The following is a 19,757-nucleotide window of genomic DNA, read 5'->3' as shown; positions in this document are numbered from 1 at the left end:
ATGCATGGCTGGAGAGATGGTGCAGAGGGAGGACTTTACATTCCTGAGGCATTGGGACCACTTCTGGGGGAGGTGGGACCTGTACAAGCCGGATGGGTTGGACCTCAACAGCGCCGGGACCAATATCCTCGCGGGGGCGTTTGCTAGTGCTGTTGGGGAGGGTTTAAACTAGCTTGGCAGGGGGATGGGAACCTGAGAAGAGAGTCAACAGGGAGGGGAGTAAAGCTGGAAGAAGAAAGCAAAAATGTAGAAAGTGAGTTTGAAGGACAGAGGAAACAAGAAAAAAGTGTAAAAAAACAAATTTAAAAGCTTTTTGTCTAAATGCACGTAGCATTTGTAACAAAATAGATGAGTTGACAGCACAAATAGATACAAATGGGTATGATCTAATAGCCATTACAGAGATGTGGTTGCAAGGTGACCAAGGCTAAGAACTAAATATTGAGGGGTATTTGACAATTCGGAAGGACAGACAGAAAGGAAAAGGAGGTGGGGTAGCACTGTTAATAAAGGATGAGATCAGTGAGTTAGTGAGAAATGATATTGGCTCAGAGGATCAAGATGTTGAATCAGTTTGGGTGGAGATAAGGAATAATAAATGGAAAAAGTTGCTAGTGGGCATAGTCTAGAGGCCCCCTAACAGTAGCTACACTGTTGGATGGAGTATAAATCAAGAAATAATGGAGGCTTGTAATAAAGGAACGGCAATAATCATGGGTGATTTTAACCTTCATATAGATTGGACAAAGCAAATTGGCCGGGGTAGCCTTGAGGAGGAATTCATAGAGTGTATCCGGGATAGTTTCCTTGAACAGTACGTTGCGGAACCAACCAGGGAGCAGGCTATCTTAAATCTAGTACTGTGTAATAAGGCAGGATTAATAAATAAGAACATAAGAAATAGGAGCAGGAATAGGCCATTTGGCCCATTGAGCCTGCTCCGCCATTCAATAAGATCATGGCTGATCTGATCATGGACTCAGCTCCACTTCCCTGCCCGCTCCCTATAACCCTTTATTCCCTTATCGCTCAAAAATCTGTCTATCTCCACCTTAAATATATTTAATGACCCAGCCTTCACAGCTCTCTGGGGCAGTGAATTCCAAAGATTTACAACTCTCTGAGAAGAACTTCCTCCTCATCTCTGTTTTAAATGGGCGGCCCCTTATTCTAAGACTATGTCCCCTAGTTTTAGTTTCCCCAATGAGTGGAAATATCCTCTCTGCATCCACCTTGTCTAGCCCCCTCATTATCTTATATGTTTCAATAAGATCACCTCTCATTCTTCTGAACTCCAATGTGTATAGGCCCAACCTACTCAACCTATCTTCACAAGTCAACCCCTCATCTCCGGAATCAACCTGGTGAATCTTCTGAAAACAGCCTACAATGCAAGTATATAATTCCTTAAATACGGAGACCAAAAGTGAACGCAGTACTCCAGGTGTGGTCTCACAATACCCTGTACAGTTATAGCAAGACTTCTCTGCTTTTATACTCCATCCCCTTGCAATAAAGGCTAACATTCCATTTGCCTTCCTCATTACTTGCTGTACTTGCATACTTACTTTTTGTGTTTCATGCACAAGGGCTCTCCAAGTCTCTCTGTACTGAAGCACTTTGCAATTTTTCTCCATTTAAATTATAATTTGCTTTTCTATTATTTCTGCCAAAGTGGATAACTTCACATTTTCCCACATTATACTCTATCTGTCAAATCTTTGCCCACTCACTTAGCCTGTCTATATCCCTTTGCAGATTTTTTGTGTCCTCGTCACAATTTATTTCACACCCATCTTTGTATCATCAGCAAACTTGGCTACATTACACTCGGTCCCTTTATCCAAGTCATTAATATAGATTGTAAATAGTTGAGGCCCCTGCACCGATCCCTGTGGCACCCCAGTTACTGTTTGCCAACCGGAAAATGACCCATTTATCCCAACTCTGTTTTCTGTTAGTTAGCCAATCCTCTATCTATGCTAATATATTACCCCCAACCCCGTGAGCTTTTATCTTGTGCAGTAACCTCTTTATGTGGTACTTTATCGAATGCCTTCTGGAAATCCAAATACACCATTGTAACAATTACTTGTTAATTGACACAGTTTCAGATAAATGGCTCACAGTTTTGCATTCATCTCCCACCACCAAATTCCAATCTTTAATTAAGCTACTGCAAGCTGCTCAATTCACATTTTCATTGCTCCCATACAGTTTAGGATATGCATGTAGCAAGACAGCAGTCGAATACAGTCCTACAGGTCCTATTACTGCTGGACATAGAAACACCAAGGGCACTGAGCCCTCTTCAGGGCAGCATAAACCAAACAGGAATGGATTTCTTTCTCCAACCCGCCCACCCCAAAATAAAGAGTATTTTAGTCTAATTGCAGTGTCGTGGAAAGCAGCAACAGAGTTACTGTACTAGTATGTAATGGATGGTTTGAAATGCACCGAATAACAAGCACCTTCTGAAAAGATTGCAACACTGTTGATGCCTCGATCCTCATCCTTCAAGTCTTTAAGAAGGTCTCCAACATTCATCATCAGTGGCTTCACAATAAACTGGCAACGCTCTTTTCTGGAGGGAAGTGTGATGGAGATTACTGGAAGACCATGCTTGTATTCAACAGTTACCTCTGGAAAATAATGACAAAGTTCAAACATAAACACTTCCGTAACTGCCATTAAACATACGATGAAGCAGGCTTTTCTAGTGCATGAAAACCGTACATGCTTCAGCTTTTGAAGTGGACAGTCAGCTTTATAACCCTTATGTCAATTAGTCAACATTTTTACAAGAAACATCAATTTTTTTCTCACTGGGAATGGAGGTTGTCAGAATCAATTTATCTGATTGGTTGGACGGTAGGACTGAAGGATTGTAAAAGCAATCAATCAGATGTTCTAACAAATCTGTGTCTTAATGCACTTTCCTGGTTATAAGGCTTAAATTAGGGCTGCTTTTGGCCCATCAGCTAATTTCAGGCTGCATCAGCTTTTTTCAAAGTTGGCTCGCTTAACCCTGGCAGTGGAGCTTACACTGGCAATCAAAGGATAGGCTATGAATCTGAACGTATTTCTATTACCAGTATAAATTGGTGCAGTCCAGTCACTCGTCCGTGCTTGAGGACATAAACAAAGGTAGCTTAAACAGTATTGAAAAGAACTAGGAGTCTGATGACAGCAAAACCAATAACCCGTGAGAAACATTCTGCAGACAATGTGATTTGTATACACACTCGTACAGGTTGAAACTCTCTTATCAGGCACCCTTGGGACCTGGTTTGTGTCGGATAAAGGATTTTGCCAGTCGAGGGGAGGTCACGTTAAATTGGATGGTACAAGTACTGAACTAGGGGATATCGGGGCTGGCTGGCTTGGGGCTGGGAGTGCGGCAGAGAGATCATGGGGGGCGGTGGATCGCGGGGTCAGGCCAGCGATTGCAGGAGTCGGCAGCGAGGAAGGACTTCAATTTGTTCATGTCGGAGCGGCCAGGAATGGTGCAAGACGAGGGGTGGTGCCAGAAAAGGAAGACCCGGATAAGGGAGTTTAAATCTGTACTCCCATTATTTTAACCAGTTGGTCTCGGACAGATGGTAGATAACTCTGCCAGCTTTTACACTGGCCTTGTAAAGGTGTTGTTGACATTTGGGTCTGATACACCTTATATGAACCCCAATACAGATTAAGGGGTGATCTGGTTTTCAGAATGTTAAGGAGGACAGATAGGGTAGATAGAGGGAAACTATTTCTGCTGGTTGGAGAGTCTAGGACTAGGGGCATAGTTCAAAAATTAGAACCAAACCTTTCAGGAGTGAAATTAGGAAACCCAAAGAGTGGTGAAAGTTTGGAACTCCCTGCCGCAAACAGCAATTGACCCAAAGAAGAGGAGTGCCGGGCTGCAAGATAGCAGCCCAGTTGAGACAAGGGCCACCGTTGTAAGGCCGATGGAAGAATTGTCCAACAAAACAAAATGGCGGCCTGGGGCATACACGACCTTCCCTTTAAGGGACGCCCCCTGCGGAAGTCTTCACCCCGTGAAGCGGCCGCGGACATCAGCCCGCGCTAGCCTCGCATTTTGCAAGGCAATTTCCCCCGCGGGGCGCAGAGGGGTCGAAGCTGCGTGGCGAAGGGTCGGTGAGCACAGCGACGAAGTCATCACCGGGTGCGTGTCAGCCCGGGCGCAAATCGCTGCGCTAACTTCAAATCGCCCCAAAATCTCGCGGGCAATTTCGCCCAGGCGCAACTGCCGCCTGCCTCTGGGCAAAAAGGCAATTGCGTCCAGTTAGCACCTTACTCTTATACTCTAACCCCTTGCAATAAAGGCCAACACGCCATTTACCTTCCTTATTGCTTGCTGTACATCTGCATGCTAGCTTTCTGTGTTTCTTGCACAAGGACACCCAAATCTCTCTGCACACCAACATTTAAAAGTTTATCACCATTTCTTTTTTTATTCTGTTTTTCTATTCTTCCTACCAAAGTGAAAAACTTCTCATTTCCCTACATTATACTCCTTCCGCCAACTTACTGCCCACTCACTTAGTCTGTCTATATCCCTTTGCAGACTCTTTGTTCTCCTCAAAGCTTACTGTCCCACCTAGCTTTGTATTGTCAGCAAACTTGGATATATTACACTTGGTCCCTTCACTCGGTCATTAATATAGATTGTAAATAGCTGAGGCCCCAGCACTGAACCTTGCGGCACCCCACTAGTTACAGCCTGCCAACCTGAAAGAGACCCGTTTATCCCTGCTCTATGTTTTCTATCCGTTAACCAATCCTCCATCCATGCTATTATATGATTCCCCAATCACATGAGCCCTTATCTTGCTTAACCTTTTATGTGGCACCTTATCGAATGCCTTTTGGTAATCCAAATATACTACATCCACTGGTTCCCCTTTATCTACCCTGCTCGTTACATCCATAAATTTGTCAAACACGATTTCCCTTTCATAAAACCATATTGACTCTGCCTAATCATGTTATGATTTTCTAAGTGCCTTGATAGCACTTCCTTAACAATGGATCCCAGCATTTTCCGGTTTTCCCTCTCCCTCCTTTCTTAAATAGCGGTGTTACATTTGCTACCTTCCAATTCACTGGGATGATTCTAGAATCTAGGGAATTTTGGAAGATCAAAATAAATGTATCCACTATCTCTGCAGCCACCTCTTTTAGAACCCTAGGATGCAGACCGTCAAGTCCAAGAGATTTGTCGGCTTTTAGTCCCACTAGTTTCTCTAGTACTTTTTCTCTACTTATATTAATTATGTTAAGTTCCTCACTCTCATTATCTTAGATCTGGTCCTGTGTAATGAGACAGGAATAATAAACGATCTCCTAGTAAAAGATCCTCTCGAAATGAGTGATCACAGTATGGTTGAATTTGTAATACAGACTGAGGGTGAGGAAGTAGTGTCTCAAACGAGCGTACTATGCTTAAACAAAGAGGACTACAGTGGGATGAGGGCAGAGTTAGCTAAAGTAGACTGGGAACACAGACTAAATGGTGGCACAACTGAGGAACAGTGGAGGACTTTTAAGGAGCTCTTTCATAGTGCTCAACAAAAATATATTCCAGTGAAAAAGAAGGGCGGTAAGAGAAGGGATAACCAGCCGTGGATAACCAAGGAAATAAAGGAGAGTATCAAATTAAAAACCAATGCGTATAAGGTGGCCAAGGTTAGTGGGAAACTAGAAGATTGGGAAAATTTTAAACGACAGCAAAGAATGATTAAGAAAGCAATAAAGAAAGGAAAAATAGATTACGAAAGTAAACTTGCGAAACATAAAAACAGATAGTAAAAGCTTTTACCGATATATAAAACGGAAGAGAGTGATTAAAGTAAAAGTTGGTCCCTTAGAAGATGAGAAGGAGGATTTAATAATGGGAAATGTGGAAATGGCTGATACCGTAAACAATTATTTTGCTTTGGTCTTCACAGTGGAAGACACAAAAACCATGCCAAAAATTGCTGGTCACGGGAATGTGGGAAGGGAGGACCTTGAGACAATCACTATCACTAGGGAGGTAGTGCTGGACAGGGTAACGGGACTCAAGGTAGACAAGTCCCCTGGTCCTGATGAAATGCATCCCAGGGTATTAAAAGAGATGGCGGAAGTTATAGCAGATGCATTCGTTATAATCTACCAAAATTCTCTGGACTCTGGGGAGGTACCAACGGGAGATTGGAAAGCAGCTAATGTAACGCCTCTGTTTAAAAAAGGGGGCAGACAAAAGGCAGGTAACTATAGGCCGGTTAGTTTAACATCTGTAGTGGGGAAAATGCTTGAAATTATCATTAAGGAAGAAATAGCGGGACATCTAGATAGGAATAGTGCAATCAAGCAGACGCAGCATGGATTCATGAAGGGGAAATCATGTTTAACTAATTTACTGGAATTCTTTGAGGATATAACGAGCATGGTGGATAGAGGTGTACCAATGGATGTGGTGTATTTAGATTTCAAAAAGGCAGTCGATAAGGTGCCACACAAAAGGTTACTGCAGAAGATAGAGGTATGCGGAGTCAGAGGAAATGTATTAGCATGGATAGAGAATTGGCTGGCGAGCAGAAAGCAGAGAGTCGGGACAAATGGGTCCTTTTTGGGTTGGAAATCGGTGGTTAGTGGTGTGCCACAGGGATCGGTGCTGGGACCACAACTGTTTACAATATACATAGATGACCTGGAAGAGGGGACAGAGTGTAGTGTAACAAAATTTGCAGATGGCACAAAGATTAGTGGGAAAGCGGGTTGTGTAGAGGACACAGAGAGGCTGCAAAGAGATTTAGATAGGTTAAGCGAATGGACTAATGTTTGGCAGATGGAATACAATGTCGGAAAGTGTGAGGTCATCCACCTCGGGGGAAAAAAAAACAGTAAAAGGGAATATTATTTGAATGGGGAGAAATTACAATATGCTGTGGTGCAGAGGGACCTGGGGGGGCTTGTGCATGAATCCCAAAAAGTTAGTTTGCAGGTGCAGCAGGTAATCAGGAAGGCGAATGGAATGTTGGCCTTCATTGTGAGAGGGATGGAGTACAAACGCAGGGAGGTCCTGCTGCAACTGTACAGGGTATTGGTGAGGCCGCACCTGGAGTACTGCGTGCAGTTTTGGTCACCTTACTTAAGGAAGGATATACTAGCCTTAGGTACAGAGACGATTCACTAGGCTGATTCCGGAGATGAGGGGGTTACCTTATGATGATAGATTGAGTAGACTGGGTCTTTACTCGTTGGAGTTCAGATGGATGAGGGGTGATCTTATAGAAACATTTAAAATAATGAAAGGGATAGACAAGATAGAGGCAGAGAGGTTGTTTCCACTGGTCGGGGAGACGAGAACTAGGGGGTACAGCCTCAAAATACGGGGGAGCCAATTTAAAACCGAGGTGAGAAGGAATTTCTTCTCCCAGAGGGTTGCGAATCTGTGGAATTCTCTGCCCAAGGAAGCAGTTGAGGCTAGCTCATTGAATGTATTCAAATCACAGATAGATAGATTTTTAAGCACTAAGGGAATTAAGGGTTATGGGGAGCGGGCGGGTAAATGGACCTGAGTCCACGGCCAGATCAGCCATGATCTTTTTGAATGGCGGAGCAGGCTCGAGGGGCTAGATGGCCTACTCCTGTTCCTAATTCTTATGTTCTTCTGTTCTTATGTTCTCATTAGAACCTTGGTTCCCCACCACTTTTGTGATTCCTTTTGTGAGTTCTACTGTGAAAATATTTGATTAACGTTTCTGCCATTTCTCCTGTCTCAGCCTCTAAGGGATCAACGTTTACTTTTGCTACTCGAAACATAGAAATCTACAGAGCAGGAGGAGGCCATTTCGGCACATCATGTCCATGCCGGCCGACAAAGAGCCATACAGCCCTCGGTCAGCAGCCCTGAAGGTTACATATAAACCGATGAACAATGAACAATGGTGGAAAGGTAAAGAGCATCCAGCCCAACCAGTCCGCCCCACACAACTGCGACACCCCTTACACTGAAACATTCTACACTCCACCCCAACCGGAGCCATGTGATCTTCCAGGAGAGGCAAAAAAAAGACAAAAACCCAGGCCAATTGGGGGGGAAAAAATCTGGGAAAATTTCTCTCCGACCCATCCAGGCGATCAAAACTAGTCCAGGAGATCACTCTGGCCATATTCGATTCCCTGCAGTACTTACCATCATATCTCCGCCAGCCAACAAGAGGTTATCCAGTCTAATCCCACTTACCAGCTCTAGGTCCTTAACCCTGCAGGTTACGGCACTTCAAGTTCCTATCCAAGCACCTTTTAAATGTGGTGAGGGTTTCTGTCTCTACCATCCTTCCAGGCAGTGAGTTCCAGACCCCCACAACCCTCTGCGTGAAGAAGCTTCCCCTCAAATCGCCTCTGAACCTTCCACCAGCTACCTTAAAACTATATCCCCTCGTAATAGACCCCTCCAGCAAGGGAAATAGGCCCTGACTATCCACTATATCCAGGCCCCTCAAAAATGTATACACCTCAATGAGGTCTCCTCTCAGCCTCTTCTGTTACAATGAGAACAAACCAAGCCTATCCAATCTGTCCTCATAACTAAGATTCTCTCTTCCTTTTTTACATATTTTTAGAAGCTCTTACAATCTGTTTTTATATTTCTAGCTAGTTTTCTCTCATTCTATTTTTTCCCTTTTTAATCAATGTTTTGGTCATCTTTTGCTGGTTTCTGAAACTCTCCCAATCCTCAGGCTTACTACTATTCGTCAGAACATTATAAACTTCTTTCAATCTAATGTTATCCTTAACATTTCTAGTTAGCCACGGATGGATCATTTTTCCTGTGGAGTTTCTGTTTCTCAATAGAATATATTTTTGTTGAGAATTATTCAATATTTCTTTAAATGCTAGCCACTGCTTCTCTACCGCCATAACTTTTAATCTATTTTTTAAATTTACCATAGCCAACTCGCCCCTCATACCTATGCATTGGCTTTATTTAAGTTTAAGACTCTAGTTTCAGACTTAGGCAAGTCACTCTCAAATGTAATGTTTAAATTGTTTTCCTGAGAAAGTTTAGATGGAGTAGGTGGAGGCGATGATCATGTAGCTGCCTGATGTACTTTAGAGGGAGTGGAATCAATGTTCCAAACAACCTTCACCCATTTTATGTTTTTCTTAAGTTCTTATTCCTTCATGTAACTACATTAGCCAAAAAAGTGACCATCAAACTAAAATAATAGTAGTTAAACACAGCTGAAATAACAATGTCCAAGCTGCTACTTGAGGATCACTTTAAGATACTACAGTGGCCATACTGCACCACCCAGACTTCACAAGTAGATTGCCAGAATGCTGCCGCAGTGTTGGAATGTACACGCTGAGCTGGCATCTCTTCCAGATCTATAGACATGCCTACTATAGATCTGCCTCTCATACAACAGTACTGGGCTAGATCCAGCGATCCAGACATACCGATTGCCAGGTCCCATGACAGAATTTGCTTGGTCTCCTAATAGAAGTGCCTGTTGTCCTGCTGACAGGTAGCTTAATCGACCTCTTTCTACATGTGGATCATTTGGGCATTTCAATAACCGGTTTCAGTGTCTGTTAGCAAAAGGTGCATTACTTGGAAGTTGGCTCAGTCCATGGATGGGAGAAATCACATATTCTGGATGGAGCTCAGGAAAAGTTTCAGAAGGTGCTATCACTGTTCCTTTACTATGCAGGCGACATGCAAGCCGTGATCCTAACCAACAGATCCATTACAGACCCGATCCACATCCGGACAGGGGTCAAAGAGGGCTGCGTCATCGCTCCAACCCTCTTCTCAATTTTCCTCGCTGCATGCTCCACCTCACAGTCAACAAATTCCCCGCTGGAGTAGAACTAAACTACAGAACCAGTGGGAAGCTGTTCAACCTTCGCCGTCTCCAGGCCAGGTCCAAGACCACCCCAACCTCTGTCGGTGAGCTACAGTACGCGGACGACGCCTGCGTCTGCGCATATACAGAGGCTGAATTCCAGGACATAGTCGACGTATTTACTGAGGCTTACGAAAGCATGGGCCTTGCACTAAACATCCGTAAGACAAAGGTCCTCCACCAGCCTGTCCTCGCCGCACAGCACTGCCCCCCAGTCATCAAGATCCACGGCGCAGCCCTGGACAACGTGGACCATTTCCCATACCTCGGGAGCCTTTTATCAACAAAAGCAGACATTGACGACGAGATTCAACACCGCCTCCAGTGCGCCAGCGCAGCCTTCGGCCACCTGAGGAAAAGAGTGTGCGAAGACCAGGCCCTCAAATCTACCACAAAGCTCATGGTCTACAGGGCTGTAATAATACCCGCCCTCCTGTATGGCTCAGAGACATGGACCATGTACAGTAGATACTTCAAGTCGCTGGAGAAATACCACCAACGATGCCTCCGCAAGATCCTACAAATCCCCTGGGAGGAGAGACGCACCAACATTAGTGTCCTCGACCAGGCCAACATCCCCAGCATTGAAGCACTGACCATACTTGATCAGCTCTGCTGGGCAGGCCACATTGTCTGCATGCCAGACACGAGACTTCCACAGCAAGCGCTCTAATCGGAACTCCTTCACGGCAAATGAGCCAAAGGTGGACAGAGGAAACGTTACTAGGACACCCTCAAAGCCTCCCTGATAAAGTGCAACATCCCCACTGACACCTGGGAGTCCTTGGCCAACGACTGCCCTAAGTAGAAGAAGTGCATCCGGGAGGGCGCTGAGCGTCTCGAGTCTCATCGCCGAGAGCATGCAGAAAACCAGCGCAGGCAGCGGAAAGAACGTGCAGCAAACCTGTCCCACCCACCCTTACCCTCAACGACTGTCTGTCCCACCTGTGGCAGGGACTATGGTTCTCGTATTGGACTGTTCAGCCACCCAAGGACTCATTCTAAGAGTGGAAGCAAGTCTTCCTCAATTCCGAGGGACTGCCTATGATGATGATCCGAAAGGACACCGGGTAATGCACCCAGCCCGATACCTTCCTGGGCCGAAATTTTAAATCCCGTTACAACGGTTTCCCATTGGATCCGTGTGCGGATAATCGTGAGTTGCCTGTACTTGCATTGCGACTGAAAGTTTCTCTTGAGTTTTGTTAATAAATTTGGAGTTTACGGCTCAATTTCAGATTTAGTATTCACTTGTATACAAAAACACCCAAGTCAGATGGTATTATCACTGACACTCCAGGGAATGTCATTTATTTTTTAACAGCTTATTTCAAATTAAATTGGAATTTATAATGCGGAAAATTGCACAACTGCAGAAATCCAATTTAAAACGAACATCAATCCTAGCTAAAAATGGATGAGATAAAAGAAAGGTGGACCCACAAAACAATTCTAAATACTTTGGAATCATCATCAATGGTCTGCCTAAAGCAGGTTCTGGGTCAATTCTCCCTTCTTCAAACCACTCTGCCATCTGCTTCTCTCTTCAATTCTTCACATGATCTCCCATTCTTCAGGTGGCCCAGAAATATCCAGCTTTTCCTCCCTTCTGGTCCTTTTCTTTCCATTCATCTTCTAACATCTCTTTAAAAATCCCACCCTACCACATGCCCAATCCACTTCATTTGTCAAATACCCCAGGAAAAATACTTCTGCCCCGGAAGATTCATTTTGTTGAATTGAGGAAATATTGTAAGATGAGATCAGTAGCCCTTCCAAACTGGCTTGGGTTGGTTACAGCACAGAAAGCAGCCATTCAGTCCATCGAGCCCATGTCGGCTCTCTGCAAAAGCACCTCAACTAGTCCCACTACCCTGCCCTTTCTCCGTAGCTCTGCAAAACCTGCTATGATAAACTGATCACAGACGTTCTCATCCAAATTAACCGTCTGGCACAGGGTTAGTAACAGCGGAATATGCTTATTTGTATTAAAAGAGTTTAAATCCTTTTGGTACTGAACTAGAATGCAAGACTATTAAAACGAATGTAGCCAAATTCTTTGGGGATGGTTTTTTTCACCACCTTCGCTTGTTATACAACACTGTTATCAAGATACAAGCTCATAAAATCATTCAAAATATTATGCCATAAACCTACCATCAGATGATACCAGGGTGCTGTAAAAGGTCACTCTACATTGTCTCAAATGGAAGAGCAGTCCTGGGTTCTTTGTCTGTAGAACATAAGAGAGACCATGCATGAGACATCTTATAACATTTACAAAAAAGTACCTTAACTCTTAGCTGCTAGGTTCAAATGGACCTTTGATATTTTATGGTAACAGATCAATTAGGATTTGAAATAGTCTGATGAGGTGAGGCAGTGTAGTTGTTCTCTAGCACATGCAGTGACAGTGCACGAGTTTCCATCCATTTTTTTCCACACATCCAGTTCCCGATCTCAGTTGTGCTACCAGGGAGAGGTGCCAAAGAGTCTGGGTTAGGAATGTTTTCCTTATGGAGAGAAGATGAGCAAAGGGAAAATGGAAAAGTAATTAGCAAAGTCAAAGTTATTAGGGCAGTTCTTAAGACAATATTTTGAAAGCTGGGAGTCGCCCACTCCTCATACACCATGAGTCCCAAAGTTGGAAAATAAATTGAGAAACAAGACACTTTTCTTTCACTACTCAAAAGAAAAAGCATGTTACTATAAAATAATGTCTTGGTTGCATAGTTTTGGTTGTGAAATAGCCAATCTATCAGATTTTGAATGCCCATGAACACTATGAAACTGGCCCCAGATATTCTTGGGGAAAGTCAGACATGCCAATCTACCAGAAAGTTGGCCAATTGCTTCAAAAAATCTGACACCTCAACAACAGCCCTAAATATTGGGCTATGACTTGCTGTTACTTTCCTGCAAGTGTACTTAACCGCAGGTGTACTTTACTGCAGGTGTACCCAATGTGTTCTCATTTGTGTTAAAAAAAATTGTGAATCTTCCTAATTACTTAGAGAAATTGTGAAATACTGTGGCTATGAATTGGCATTCTTAATAAATCAGATTGTAAAACACGCCCGATAAAATATGTAAAATCTCTGTCCTATTCTTTTGACGTTACAACTACTAGATACAAACACAATATCCAGGATTACAGTCACCCATGCCTTAAGGCCTGAGGCCTCAACCATATCCTGAGATTTCAGATAAACTGGAAGAAAGACTTACAAAATGCATTCTTAATTTGCATTCTCTATCTGCCACAATATTTGTTTTTCCAAAGGGTGAAATCACTACGGTGATGGGAACTATTAACACTCATTGTGCTCTCTTTCAAGAGAATGCTGCATCATACCCCCTTCTTCCGAAACACATTTGACAAAAGTCCCACACAAGAGGCTAATAGTTAAACTCAAAGCGCTTCAGATTCTGGGTAAACCATGGAAATGGGGTAAGAAATTGACTGAAGGGTAGCAAACAACTAACATTCAAAAGGGGAAATAAGTCATTGGTGGGAGGGAAGCACTGAGTGAAGCCTGCAGAGCTCGGTGTTGGGATTAGTACTATTTCTAATTTACATAGATGTGGAATCAGAAACCCAGTACAAAATGGACAAATTTGCAAATAATACAGAGCCAGAAGAGGCAGCTCAGGCATTACAGAATGAGGATGGATAAAATACATAAATGGACAGAACAATGGCAGATCAAACTTAAATGCAGTCAAGTGTAAAGTACTTTACTTGGAAGAAAAAGTAAGCAACACATATATTGCATGAATGGTATTGAAACAGCCAAGGACAATGCTAAGAGAGACCTAGAAGTCTTGGTAGACTCGACACTCAACATGTCTAACCAATGCAGAGCAGCAATCAACAAAGCCAATAGAATGTTGAACCTACTTGGCCAGAACCGTTGAATACAGGTCAGAGGAAGTCATCATCAAACTGTATAGTACTCTGGTCAGACTACACCCCGAGTACTGTGTCCAATACTGGTCACCAGGACATCATCATTATCATCATAGGCAGTCCCTCGAAACAAGGATGACTTGCTTCCATGCCAAAAAAAGGATGAGTTCACAGGTGTTTCAATGAAGGACCTAATATTCTAGAACTGCATCCTGAAACATAGAAACATAGAAAATAGGTGCAGGAGTAGGCCATTCGGCCCTTCTAGCCTGCACCGCCATTCAATGAGTTCATGGCTGAACATGCAACTTCAGTACCCCATTCCTGCTTTCTCACCATACCCCTTGATTCCCCTAGTAGTAAGGACTTCATCTAACTCCTTTTTGAATATATTTAGTGAATTGGCCTCAACAACTTTCTGTGGTAGAGAATTCCACAGGTTCACCACTCTCTGGGTGAAGAAATTCCTCCTCATCTCAGTCCTAAATGGCTTCCCCCTTATCCTTAGACTGTGTCCCCTGGTTCTGGACTTCCCCAACATTGGGAACATTCTTCCTGCATCTAACCTGTCTAACCCCGTCAGAATTTTAAACGTTTCTATGAGGTCCCCTCTCATTCTTCTGAACTCCAGTGAATACAAGCCCAGTTGATCCAGTCTTTCTTGATAGGTCAGTCCCGCCATCCCGGGAATCAGTCTGGTGAACCTTCGCTGCACTCCCTCAATAGCAAGAATGTCCTTCCTCAGGTTAGGAGACCAAAACTGTACACAATACTCCAGGTGTGGCCTCACCAAGGCCCTGTACAATTGTAGCAACACCTCCCTGCCCTTGTACTCAAATCCCCTCGCTATGAAGGCCAACATGCCATTTGCTTTCTTAACCGCCTGCTGTACCTGCATGCCAACCTTCAATGACTGATGTACCATGACACCCAGGTCTCGTTGCACCTCTCCTTTTCCTAATCTGTCACCATTCAGATAATAGTCTGTCTCTCTGTTTTTACCACCAAAGTGGATAACCTCACATTTATCCACATTATACTTCATCTGCCATGCATTTGCCCACTCACCTAACCTATCCAAGTCGCTCTGCAGCCTCATAGAATCCTCCTTGCAGCTCACACTGCCACCCAACTTAGTGTCATCCGCAAATTTGGAGATACTACATTTAATCCCCTCGTCTAAATCATTAATGTACAGTGTAAACAGCTGGGGCCCCAGCACAGAACCTTGCGGTACCCCACTACTCACTGCCTGCCATTCTGAAAAGTCCCCATTTACTCCTACTCTTTGCTTCCTGTCTGACAACCAGTTCTCAATCCATGTCAGCACACTACCCCCAATCCCATGTGCTTTAACTTTGCACATTAATCTCTTGTGTGGGACCTTGTCGAAAGCCTTCTGAAAGTCCAAATATACCACATCGACTGGTTCTCCCTTGTCCACTCTACTGGAAACATCCTCAAAAAATTCCAGAAGATTTGTCAAGCATGATTTCCCTTTCACAAATCCATGCTGACTTGGACCTATCATATTACCTCTTTCCAAATGCACTGCGATGACATCCTTAATAATTGATTCCATCATTTTACCCACTACCGATGTCAGGCTGACCGGTCTGTAATTCCCTGTTTTCTCTCTCCCTCCTTTTTTAAAAAGTGGGGTTACATTGGCTACCCTCCACTCTATAGGAACTGATCCAGAGTCAATGGAATGTTGGAAAATGACTGTCAATGCATCCACTATTTCCAAGGCCACCTCCTTAAGTACTCTGGGATGCAGTCCATCAGGCCCTGGGGATTTATCGGCCTTCAATCCCATCAATTTCCCCAACACAATTTCCCGACTAATAAGGATTTCCCTCAGTTCCTCCTCCTTACTAGACCCTCCGACCCCTTTTATATCCGGTAGGTTGTTTGTGTCCTCCTCAGTGAATACCGAACCAAAGTACTTGTTCAATTGGTCCGCCATTTCTTTGTTCCCCGTTATGACTTCCCCTGATTCTGACTGCAGGGGACCTACGTTTGTCTTTACTAACCTTTTTCTCTTTACATATCTATAGAAACTTTTGCAATCCGTCTTAATGTTCCCTGCAAGCTTCTTCTCGTACTCCATTTTCCCTGCCCTAATCAAACCCTTTGTCCTCCTCTGCTGAGTTCTAAATTTCTCCCAGTCCCCGGGTTCTCTGCTATTTCTGGCCAATTTGTATGCCACTTCCTTGGCTTTAATGCTATCCCTGATTTCCCTTGATAGCCACGGTTGAGCCACCTTCCCTTTTTTATTTTTACGACAGACAGGAATGTACAATTGTTGTAGTTCATCCATGCGGTCTCTAAATGTCTGTCATTGCCCATCCACAGTCAACCCCTTCAGTATCATTCGCCAATCTATCCTAGCCAATTCACTCCTCATACCTTCAAAGTTACCCTTCTTTAAGTTCTGGACCATGGTCTCTGAATTAACTGTTTCATTCTCCATCCTAATGCAGAATTCCACCATATTATGGTCACTCTTCCCCAAGGGGCCTCGCACAACGAGATTGCTAATTAATCCTCTCTCATTACACAACACCCAGTCTAAGATGGCCTCCCCCCTAGTTGGTTCCTCGACATATTGGTCTAAAAAACCATCCCTTATGCACTCCAGGAAATCCTCCTCTACCGTATTGCTTCCAGTTTGGTTAACCCAATCTATGTGCATATTAAAGTCACCCATTATAACTGCTGCACCTTTATTGCACGCACCCCTAATTTCATGTTTGATGCCCTCCCCAACATCACTACTACTGTTTGGAGGTCTGTACACAACTCCCACTAACGTTTTTTGTCCTTTGGTATTCTGTAGCTCTACCCATATAGATTCCACATCATCCAAGCTAATGTCCTTCCGAACTATTGCCTTAATTTGCTCCTTAACCAGCAATGCTACCCCACCTCCTTTTCCTTTTATTCTATCTTTCCTGAATGTTGAATACCCCTGGATGTTGAGTTCCCAGCCCTGATCATCCTGGAGCCACCTCTCCGTAATCCCAATCACATCATATTTGTTAACATCTATTTGCACAGTTAATTCATCCACTTTATTGCGGATACTCCTTGCATTAAGACACAAAGCCTTCAGGCTTGTTCTTTTAACACCCTTTGTCCTTTTAGAATTTTGCTATACAGTGGCCCTTTTTGTTCTTTGCCTTGGGTTTCTCTGCCCTCCACTTTTCCTCATCTCCTTTCTGTCTTTTGCTTTTGCCTCCTTTTTGTTTCCCTCTGTCTCCCTGCATTGGTTCCCATCCCCCTGCCATATCAGTTTAAATCCTCCCCAACAGCACTAGCAAACACTCCCCCTAGGACATTGGTTCCGGTCCTGCCCAGGTGCAGACCGTCCGGGTGGAAGATGCCTGTGCATGGATTTTTTTAACGTGTGGTGGCCGTTGCACACCAGCCACCACACGGGCTTGACAGAGCTAGGTCTTGGTCCAGTGGCAAGGGTTATCCAAGACGACTGGAGACCTGCTCTGCTGCACGGACCTAGTGTGCACACATATCGCAGTGTGGGCTGGCCCCTGCTGCCCCTGGGCCCTCGTCTCTTCTGGCCCCGAACTCACGCCTCTCCTGGGCCCCAATCACGTCCCTCTACAATCTCTCGCCGCTCCTTCGCCCCGACCTTGCCGCTCCTGCTGTATCTGCCCATGCTCCAATCACCAACCTGAACTTTGATGATGTCCCTCTTGTATGCGAAACGAGCGGAGAACGAGAGAGAGAGAAAAAAACTCCCCTCCGGGACACAATAATTATTAATGTCACCAGAAGCGATCTGCCGTTCGGTTGGCCGCTGTTCAACGCCAAATATGTCGACCTCTTCGATCGGAGTGCTACATCGTGTGCCCGAGGATGTTTCGTCGGAGCCCAACGACAACAAAGACGGGACTTTAATGGAGATTTTTTTGAGTGCAAGGAAAGTGTACGTAAGCTAGCAGTAGAAACGCGAATTCTTGCCGTTGGTCGCGGGTGGGTCACCAGGGCATAGGGAGATGCTGAAGCACTGCAGGCAGTGCAGAGACAGACTGATCCCTAGTGTCAAAAGGCTGAACCATGAGGAAAGACTGGAGAGACTCAGGCTTTTCATCCTGGAAAGGAGGCATCTGAGAGCTGATCTTATTGAGATAGCCAAGACAGTTAAAAAAATGGAAAATGTAAATTCGGAATATTATTTATAGGACAGAGATCAGAGGTTCAAGCTAGCAAAAGATAAATTCTTCACACAAAAAGATCTATATATGAATTAGATTTCCAGAAAGCTGAGTGGAAGTGAAGACCTTGGAATCAGAAAACAATTGGGGGACTTTAGAATGTCTGGATGAATTAAAATGAAAAAGATTTATATAGCGCCTTTCACGACCTCAGCACATGCCAAAGCACTTTACAGCCACTGAAGTACTTTTGAAGTGTAGTCACTGTTGTAATGTAGGAAACGGCCTTTCCCTTCTGTATTTATCTTTGGTGCCATCCATTTGCTTGTAATTACCTACATATACTGTCAGCAGTGCTGGGCCATTGCTCAGAAAATGCAGCAGGAATCCGTGACTGGCCGGATAAGGGTTTATTCAAACATTTTAACAAGCTAATTTTTAAATTATCACAACAAAACTATAATAGTAGCAAACAGGGGAATGTTAAAACAAATGCAGGTCCTGGACTATTGTCAAGCTGGAGGTGGTGGTGACAAGACCGTTTAATTGATGAGTAACTCCACTCTTCCTTTTCTACACCCCACTCCCCAAGATATAGAACGGTACCATGCTTATCTTTTCTGTAGATCGCCACAGATCACTCACAAAGCAGGAAAGGATTCTGTTTAGCAATTTTTTATAAATTTTTTTTGTTATCCTTGTGAGTAATTGATGAGACAAATAAACAAAATTAAGCCAGACAATGTTATTATACCAAACTATTATAGTAGCAAACAGAGGGATGTTAAAACAAGTATTATTATGAAAAAACATCTTGTAGTAAGCATAGAAAACAACTTTGAATTACAAAGTCAAGTACGTTTTACATTTTTTGATTAAATCAGCATGAATGATTGGGGTGGCTGAGAACAATAAATGAGGACAGTCAGTGACAGTGAATTGAGAAACATGGACAGAACATTGGGATTGAATTATGGAACACAGAAATTAAATAAAATCTCCAGAACAAAAAAAAGACAGCAAAATAAAAAACAAATGAACAAGATAAAACTAAGAGAAATAACCATTATAACGAATGAGTGAGCAAGAGGCAACTTGATTTGAAAAAGGAAAACAGAAAGAACCGGGAGAGGAATAAATGAAAAGGATGCTTCCATATATTGTACGACCTTTGATGAGAGAATTAAAACTCAGTGACCTTTTCCTTTTAATTGAAAGTACCACAGCATTTAAAGCCACATATTTGAAATAAAAAGCTTGCTTGATTTGCAGACACTGCCCGCCCTCATATCAGAGACACATGGTGCAAAGAAAACTTACAAAAAGGGGAAAATTAATATGTACCATCATAAAAGGGGGACACTCGAGGGGGAAAAACTGCCCATTTAGTTTAAAAAATGATTTTAATTTGTGTTCAGTTCACATTTCTTATTAAAGAAGATGGGGAAAAAAACGGATCAGCATGTTACTTGCTTGAGCTGATAAGCCATCCCACTGTAGATTTCCTCTGTGATCTCGGTTAACAAGACTCGGAATTGTAGTAAACAGTGAGGAGGATTGTAACAGACCAGGAGGATATAGACAGACTGGTGAAATAGGCAGACACATGGCAGATAAAATTTGAAGTGATACATTTTCATAAGAATGAGGAGAGACAATATAAACTAAATGGTGCAATTTTAAATGTACGTAGACAAGTCTGTGAAGGTGGCAGGACACGTTGAGATGACTGTTAAAAAAGCTGACTGGATCGCTAGA

General features: G+C 43.5%; 1 protein-coding gene across 2 annotated transcripts in view; it reads right to left on the bottom strand.

Annotated features, from left to right (window-relative positions):
- Positions 1–19,757, bottom strand: part of LOC139246355 (calcium uniporter protein, mitochondrial-like) — a 163,865-nt gene that overhangs the window by 51,081 nt on the left and 93,027 nt on the right. For both annotated transcript variants that reach the window (XM_070871407.1, XM_070871408.1), the window contains exons 2-3: positions 12,066–12,141; positions 2,472–2,642 (exon numbers count right to left, since the gene is read on the bottom strand). In XM_070871407.1, the coding sequence (XP_070727508.1) occupies positions 2,472–2,642; positions 12,066–12,141 (247 nt within the window). The remainder of the gene's footprint in view (positions 1–2,471; positions 2,643–12,065; positions 12,142–19,757) is intronic.

Source organism: Pristiophorus japonicus, chromosome 2 (genome assembly GCF_044704955.1).
Source record: "Pristiophorus japonicus isolate sPriJap1 chromosome 2, sPriJap1.hap1, whole genome shotgun sequence".
In the NCBI taxonomy this organism is placed as follows: Eukaryota; Metazoa; Chordata; class Chondrichthyes; family Pristiophoridae; genus Pristiophorus; species Pristiophorus japonicus.
Note: the sequence above shows the minus strand (reverse complement) of the source record. Positions and strands in the feature narration are given on the sequence as shown.